The following is a 9,004-nucleotide window of genomic DNA, read 5'->3' on the forward strand; positions in this document are numbered from 1 at the left end:
GGAATTTGAGGGTGCAAAAAAATCTAAATACTGAAAAAATTGCCTTTAAAGTTGTCTAAATTAAGTTCTTAGCAATGCATATTACTAATTAAAAAATAAGTTGTGAAATATTTAGGGTAGGAAATTTACAAAATATCTTCATGGACCATGATGTTTAGTTAGTATCCTGAAGATGTTTGATCAGTTTGACCCATGCAATGTATTTTTGACTATTGCTACAAATATACCGGTGCTATTTAAGGTTTTGTGGTCTAGCGTCACATATGTTGTCAAAATATCAGCTCTTCGCAATATAAACCCAGCTGTGTTCTAGAAAGACTGGTATTGTTACTTTTTTATTTTAGTATCAAAGTACTTCGAAGACACATTACCATTCTTCATGCCAGACATGAGCATGCAAACCTCCAATCACACCACAATCACCTTCACACACACCTTGACATCGAGAGAGAAAGTGTTAGGCTAAACGCCCGTGTGTTTGTCCACCTGAACAGAAAACCAGGCTTGCTAGAATTCGTGCGACGAAGAGTGGTGGCTCTAACGCTTATTTGCAGTACAAACGCAATGGGATGCTGGCGGACGCGGAGGAGGAGGTAACGGTGGAATCCAAGTCGCCGGGGTCTCACTTAATGGAACATGACATGATGGGCTGGTGCATGTGAACCCCTCTTCCCCCCTGGCCGTTCGCCTCTCCGCCAGGGGGCCGGGGGCCAGCAGGGCTGCTGTTCCCATTCAACGCTTCCGTGGTGTTCCTCTAACTCTCTCTCTCTGTCTTTCGCTCTTTCTCATGCCTAGACCGGGTGCGCCGGCACCTCTTCCTGGTGGCTGGTTATGAGACAATAATCGTTTGACCTTTTGTCCAATGGCAGTGTGGTGCATGCAGCTTGGCCTTGCGGGGGCCACAGCCATCCGCTCCAGTACCAACGGGGCCCCCCCACTGTTTTTTACTGCAACCCTTTTCTCCATCTCTCAACTACTTTACTTTTGGGATTTATTACTTTTCGTATCTTGTCTACTTGTTGTTTTAACTCCTTTATTCGACTACTACTACTCTTGTGCTCCATGCATTTTTTAACATGCATTTTTTAGCATTTCTCTGTCATCATGACATCATCAGAACGCATCACATGGAGGAATGAAACTGTCTGAGCTGCATGTCATTGATTGGCCAACATCTGAATGGGAGGCGGGGTTTAATGTGAGGCAGAGACCACTGGGCGTGTTGATCAAGTGCCTGTTGTCCATACTTTGGCTCTCGATAAACAGCGCCCTAGTCCAGGGGTGTCCCATACTGCTCCTGGAGGGCCACTCTCCTGCAAAATTTAGCTCCAATCTGACACACCTGAACTGACTAATTAAGGGCTGCCTCCGAAATCACATGCCTCCCTACTATAGAGTAGGCTAAAACAGAATCTGAAAAGAGTTTGAATTCCAAAGCTGTTTGAATTCTAATCATAAAACCGTAGGCAAAAAGCTCCCAGATTGACTCTTCTGCTACCACCGAGATTCTAAAGTGTGCATCCAATGGACACTATAGTACCCCATGAGGAAAGTTGAAATCTCAAGTGTGCTCTAGGTTGAGGGTGGTGTTTTTCCCCAGTTGAACTTACTTTAGTTTCGATCCTCTCTGATCAAGGCCCCTGGAATTGTCCTAACCTTCCCTGTTGTGGAGCCTTGTGGAGGAATTCTCAACTCTGCCCCTAGAGGTCCACTTTCCTGTAGAATTTAGCTCCAACCTTGATCAAACTCACCTAAACAAGCTAATCAAGGCCTTTAGAATTATTAGAAAGTTGGGCCTTGAGGGCCAGAGTTGAGAACCCCTGATGTAGAACGGATCTAAAGTAATAACAACCTTCTCAGAGAGTGTACGATTTTGCAGCCAGGTCTTCAAGATTACCAGACACTTCCAGGCAAATGTGTTGGGTCTAAACTTTGCAGAACATTGGCCCTCCGGAAGCAGCATTGCTCTAGTTGTCTGGTAGACATCATCAGGCAGAGACCATGGGGCGTGTTGATCAAGTGCCTGTTGACCATACGTTGGCTCTTGATAAACAGCGCCCTAGTCTATAGGTGTCCCATGCTGATTCTGAAGGGCCACTACCCTGCAAAATTCAGCTCCAATCTAACACACCTGAACTGGCAAATGTGTTGGGTCTAAACTTTGCAGGACATTGGCCCTCCAGAAGCAGGCTTGGACTGCCTTGTCCTAGTCGTCTGGTCACTGTGTCATGCTGATTTATTAAGTCTCTAAGGATTTTGGGTTCAGTGGCTGTCATGGTTCAAATACAGATGATGCTTAACTTTTCCCACATATTTTTTTCCAATATTTAGTATCTTCTGAATATAAATTCAGTACATTGATACAAACAGAATACTCTTGTTCCTGTTGTCCGCTGTTTTTGAACCAAGAGCCATCCGTCAAGGTTGTGATGTTGAGAGAACAGGACGTAGCAGTGAGCCTAGAGCCTGTTGTTGTCACAATGAACTAGCCAAACATTCCTCAATATTGTTGCTGGATCATTGTGAGAATTTGGGCCTTGCTGTCTCGTCTTGTCTCTTAGTTTCTTTATGCACTGTTACAGTAGGTTGATAAGCAGTGTTTTCTGTTTCTCCAACAAGGCATCGAAAGAGGCCGGCCAAGCTTTAGTATGTAAGTCCAACCCTACTTTTGAGACCCAGCATCACCATCTTCTGCACTGCTTGGAGAAAACCACGGTAAGAACCTCTGGAGAACATAACTTTTCACATAACTGGAAGCTGTTCTCAGCAATTTAGTTTTGGCATTACTTTGGTCTTGTTGATATACAGGTGTCCTAGGAAGCATGCTAAGCACATCTGTAAGAAACATTATGAGATTATTCTACAATTTCCCAGCTGTTTTCTTCAGTATCATCAATAGCTACCTTCAATAGGTTCTGTATTGACTATATTTAAATTGATAGGTCACACAAAATGAAAATTCTGTTCAGCATTTATTCAACTGCATATTAGATCACAAAATTAAAAGTTTGGCAGAATGTCCCAGGTGCAAGAACTGCAGAGCTCCACGAAAAGAACCATAAAAGTATTTAAGTATTTTTCCAAATACAAGTGCAATTTTCCAGGTCTTTCTTTAACAGAAAGGCCACGTTTTCTAAAAATAGCTTTTTGTGAGGAACAACCTGAGTCGTTATTAGCTGCAAAACCTGGCATGATGGGATCGCTTATGAAATGATAACCATAACTAACATTAAACGTGGCTTTTTGTGTTCTGTATTTGAATTTAACTCATTTTGTGAACTCTGGCAGTGTCAAACATATTATTTTTGTCTGTACCCTTTAACGTTTACCAGTGCCAGACTTCTTCTGCACCTAAGTGCTTGTGGGTTTGCCACAAATAAGTGCAGTTTTCTCTCAAGAGAAATCATTAGTCAGACACTGGCATGAAAATGACAGCCACTGTTGTCCCCTGCCAGCTAGACTCATGACAGTCTAGAGAACAGACTGTGACCTGCTCTGGCTTTCCTAGGGCACTAGACTTGAGACATTTGAAAGGAAAATTCCAGTGTCTTGCTGGGGATGCAAGACTGTTTGAGAAACAGCCAAAGTTATAGTCAATCTGTATTCAAGGACTCAACTGATAATCTTTTGACTGGCTTGCATTATTAAATGCTTACTATTTGTTTAAGAGACAAGTCTGATTGAGATTTGCCATTGTTTTCCATTAACCCTTAACAGTCCTTAAAGTGAAAAATATGTACTGTTTCTATCTCTATGTCAGAATCATGAGTTTGTAGATGAGCAAACTTATGAGACAAGCTGTATGGAGGTTTCCCTAGCAAAGCCGTCCATGTCCCGCTCCTCCTCAATGTCCTCCTCTCAACATGGCCTGTCCTCCTGCTGCACACGCAGAAACAAGCGCAAGACCTTCAATGTCTCCAATTCCAACATGGTTGCCGGCCGCAGGGGCAGCATACAGGAGCTCAGCACCATCCATATCAGAGAGAGACCGCTGAGCAACAGGTGCTGTCACAGCACTCATGCACACTTACACATAAGGAGAAGGAATATGTTGATATATTGGCTACAGACTGAATATAGATGAGTCAGAGCTGGGTCTTATTTAGAAGTGTTTATAATACTGGCTATAATAAGATGGAGTTTTTTCCAGAGGGGTTTGGAGTAGGGGTTTGTGTAGAGCTTATAAATCAGAATGTATTTGTAGAATTAAGTGTATAAAGCATAGTATGTAATACAAAGAATATCATAGATTGTGTTTGCATGTGTGGAATGCATTATGTAATGCATAATATGCAGTATGTAGTGCTAAGTATTTAGTATGCAAATGTGAAATTAAGTATGCATACTGTAAGTGTGGTGCATGTAATTTAGAATTCATTTGTAGAATATAGATTATAATGCATACTATCCAGTATGATTTAGTTAGCATATGTGTAATGCTTAGTATGGAATATGTAGTGCATATATATTATGCATTTCAGTTGTTATGCATAATAAATCTATACTCTATTAATTCTACAACCTGTGTACAACATCATGCAAACTATGCATTATATATGCAGACTACATCATATGCACTACACACTGCATAGTACGTATTATAAGCCATATTTTACTTATGCTTTACATGCACTGCACACTATGTACTCAATACTATGCAGTATGTAGTGCATTGTCTCTAAATATATGTAATACCGTTTGTAATGCATAGTATGTAGTGTTTATGCGTACACTGCATAGTGTGCATACATATGCATTCTAGATTACACGCACTGCACAATTTACACTATGTACTACATACTATGCAGTGTGTAGTGCATTATAGTTAGTATGTAATTATGTGGAATACAGTATGTAATGCATAGTGTGTAGTGTATAGTACTAAGTATGCAGTATGTAGTGCATATCTAGTATCCGTGATGAATGCAAAGTATTTTACATAGAATTTAATGAACATACAAAATACAACGTGTAGTATAAATAATCTAGAATGCATAAATAGAATTAACTGTATATTGCATACTGTATTTCGCATATACTATAAATACCATATATACTATAATACATTACTACACATTATGCATTGCACATATTATTCTATGTATAATGCATGATCTATGCACTAATATGCATTCTCCGTCAACGTGCAAACTACGTCATATGCACTACGCAATTTACACAGTGCAGTATGTAGTACATGGTAGTTAGATATGTGGAACACAGTATGTAATGCACAGTATGTAGTGTGTAGTACTTAGTATGCAGTATGTAGTGCATATCTAGTGTGCATAAATGCAAAGTATAGTATAGAATTTACTGAACATTTGTAAAATATAATGTGCAGTGCATATAATCTAGAATGCATAGTTTTACAATGTATATAATGCATGATATATGTAGTACAGAGAATGCAGAATTGATATTGGAGCACAGATTAAGTACACATAACAGTTATATAATGCAGTGTATAGAACTTAGTATACATATACATAATATGTGCATAGTGTGCAGTGCATATATAATGCAATATATAGTGTATTATGCACAAAAAGTCCTAGTTAGCAGTTATTATATAAAGTGTGTATCTGGGTATTTGGGTTGTTCTCATAGTGATTCATGCTGCTGGAATTCTGTAAAGCTCCGGTTGTGACACTCCCCCCCTCATGCCAGCATACTCTGGGAACGCTATCATGATTCCCTCCAACAGCTGGGGGAATTTGCCCATCAGCTGGATTGTATTCTTACCCGCCTTCTGTCTCTCCCTCTCTTTTCCGATGCAGCCGTTCCAGTCTCAATGCCAAGTTTGAGGAGACAGTACCCCTGAATTCGGAAGAGCAGTCCTACATCACTGCCGCTGTCATCAGCATGCCCACCCCGCCGGTGACCACGCCCGAGGGCGGAGACTCGACCAGCTCGCACGACTTCTTGCAAAGCAACATTGTCAGGGTGTCGGCGTTATAGACCGTCTGCCATGACCATTAGCCATTTTCTTTAGCGAGTGGACGCTGGAGCGGAAAGGATCGACAGAGCCCCCTAGTGTAGTGGAGGAGGCATTGCAGCAGGATGGGCTGTAGCTGGACCTTTTTTTTTAATCGGCTCCTGCCCTGAGCTCCATCAGCTCCACCTCTAGGCCCATACGTCATGTGACTCGCGCCGGGGTCCGATAGGCTTTCACTCAACCCATAGAGGAAAACAATGACCATTGTGGTTGTTACAGCTTCTATCATTTTTCAGTATTGTGAGTCTTTGAATCTGTTGTCTTCGATTTGATGGGATCGCCAGAATTTGGGACGAATAAGGAGTGTACCAGCAGGGGCGGGATTTTACAAGCTTTTAGACAGCTATACACACACTTTTGATACTACTAAGTAAAGCTGGGCTCTACTAGGGTGTGCGGTCGGATGCTTTTGCGCGCGTGTGTGTGATCGAGACCGATCTCTTGCATGTTTTGCGTAAGTCTTTGTCTTTTTTCAATTCGGCATGAGCAATAAGGATTGGCTCTTTCTGTCAGAATGTGTGCTTTTTACTTTTGCCTAGTTATATAGTATTGATCTTTCCAACCCAACAAGTGTGTGAAAACAGCTGTTTTGAGAGATTGGCCTGATAAATGGAGAAAATCCTGTCTCACACTCTCTCTGTCCCACCCATGTTTGCGTTCACTCCTTGCCTGGCCTGATGAGATGTCTGTTATTCTTTTTATTTTTTGGTGGCAAAAAGCTAAAAGGAAAAGGAAACGCCTTTGTGTTTCAATATATTTGACTTTCTCAAACTGACAGTGGAGGCTTGTGGACTTGAACTCTAATACTAGCCATTCCGTTTTATACTCCAAAGTTTGCGAGTTAACTGTGAAAAAAAATAACGTGCTTATTTATTATCTTCATTACAATTATTGTGCATGTTGTCGTACACATGGTGAAACGGGCCAGCGTGGACCAGAGCGTAGAGCTTTTTTCGAGTTCTAACTTTTTCTTCCCTCCCTTTAAAGATGTACTTTTATCAGAAAACATTATTAAATCTGTCTATTATTTCTGGAAAATGGCATCAAGCTGTAAGAGATGACATGTTGAGATTCTTAGTACTGTTTTGGAGATTATTATATCATTATGATCGGAATCTCACAAAATCACATTCAGGTTTGTTTTACTCCAGAATCAAAAGAGAGTAAATTATATTTGGCATAAGATTCAACATTTTAATGATAATTAAGCACACTCCACATCGTGCAAATTCTCATTACCATGTTCTAGTTATTTGTATTTCTCAATCCCAGTGGTAATTTCATTACTGCAATACAGTATTTTTGAAAGAAAACATATAATGCTTCAGAATGATTGTAATAAATACTTCAGAAATGTGAATTATGCCATTACAGTTTTGGCATTACAGTAATGACAGTTTTGGGGGTTTTGTGCTTAATTGTCATGAAAACAATGCACAACTATGTAAGCAAAATATAATTTCTTGATTTTGGTCAGAAATATGTCTGTGAGATTTATCCAAAATTGATTATTATAAATCAAACAATGCTAAAAAGAAACCTCTGCACTTGAAAGATGAATTCCTCTCTGCCATTTAATGTCTGGAATTAGCAAGAAAATAGTCTATAATGTTGATATTTTTTATACCGATGTCAGTGCAATTTGTGGTGAGGAGCTCTTAATGCGCCTTGCTCAATACACACACAAACAGAGACACACACACACTTATACACACTCACACTGCCCTCCTGCTCAATGCCTGCACCCATTCTTGCTTTACCATGTGACTTATGCAACAAGATTCTTTTTGTAAAGATATGCTTTGTATTAAAAAGGGTTACCGGGGGAATAGAATCTCACAAATGCATATTTTTAAAACTCAAATGGTGTTGATTATATATTATAAATGTATTTCAGGTGTAAAATACAAAAAAAAAAAAAATAGAAAACATGAAAACTATGAGAGAGTGTTGCTAGTGCACCTGTGCTGTAAATTTGTTCTTCAGTGTAGTGAAGTTTCTTCTTTTCTCCTAATTTCAGTGGACGGAAAATTCAATGTCTCACATTTTACTTTCTAAATCAATGACCGCAAAGGCTGGACCATCTGTTTAGGTTCGGAGATTTTATTTTTTATTTTTTTCTGTTTGGAGGACAGGATTGACAGAGTGCATGCGCTCACAGACTCACAGAGAACGTGTGGGGTTTCGTTTTCTTTTTTTTTTTCTTTTTTTTTTTCAGGATCCACGAGGGACTTCCTGTTTGTGATATAATGTACATTTAAACAACTACCAGGTGACGATGGTCCTTTGGAATTTGTTACAGCTTGTGTTATGGACATTAAAATATATGAATTAATGAAAAACGATGAAAAAAAATATAAACCAGTTGTTTAGTCCGGTGCAGTGTCTATGAATAAATAGAATTAATTCATTGTCCTATTAAAATACAGGTAAATAAAAAAGACAATGGTGTGGTGATCATTTTATTAATCTTAATTAAAGAAATGTGTTTACACCTTAAAATAAATAAATAAGAAGAAAATGACTTTATATCTTAAAATTGCAGCTGCAAAAAAAAAAATAGCAGGGAGTTTGATTGACAGGTGAACTTGATCTTGAAAAATGGTGTGTATTGATGTATTTCCGCAGATACCTGTTGATGTTCATTTATGTTTATTTCATTGTATAGTAAAGAGGAAGAGATGATCATGAACACATTAAAGAGCCACAAAAATGATATTTATTGTTTGAATGTCTTTAAAAATGACCAAATTTGAAAGCTGAGACCTAAAGTAACCTGCTCTGTCTTGTCTGTAGGCGTTTTGTTGGGTTCCTCTTTGCTTTGCAATGTATTTTCACTGCGTTAGGACATGGTGTGTGGCAATAGAACATTACAACATTCTGCTAGCTTTGTTAGAAATCTGCCTCTGTAAAATCTTGATTGCGCATACTAATATTTGCCGCAATTGTGTGGAAATTTTTGAGGTATCATTTAGTTGTTCATGAGTTACACACCAAAACCTCCCT

General features: G+C 39.3%; 1 protein-coding gene across 2 annotated transcripts in view; it reads left to right on the forward strand.

The window, feature by feature from the left end:
• The window catches only part of kcnd2 (potassium voltage-gated channel, Shal-related subfamily, member 2), a 145,750-nt gene extending 137,052 nt beyond the window's left edge, over window positions 1-8,698 (forward strand). The window contains exons 4-7 of one of the 2 annotated variants that reach the window (XM_073838646.1): window positions 495-593; window positions 2,620-2,715; window positions 3,761-4,002; window positions 5,781-8,698. In XM_073838646.1, the coding sequence (XP_073694747.1) occupies window positions 495-593; window positions 2,620-2,715; window positions 3,761-4,002; window positions 5,781-5,961 (618 nt within the window). In that variant the 3' untranslated portion in view covers window positions 5,962-8,698. The remainder of the gene's footprint in view (window positions 1-494; window positions 594-2,619; window positions 2,716-3,760; window positions 4,003-5,780) is intronic. The other variant, XM_073838647.1, reaches the window with a different exon arrangement.
• The last annotated feature ends 306 nt before the right edge of the window (window positions 8,699-9,004 follow it).

This window comes from Garra rufa, chromosome 4 (genome assembly GCF_049309525.1).
Source record: "Garra rufa chromosome 4, GarRuf1.0, whole genome shotgun sequence".
Lineage (NCBI taxonomy): Eukaryota > Metazoa > Chordata > Actinopteri > Cypriniformes > Cyprinidae > Garra > Garra rufa.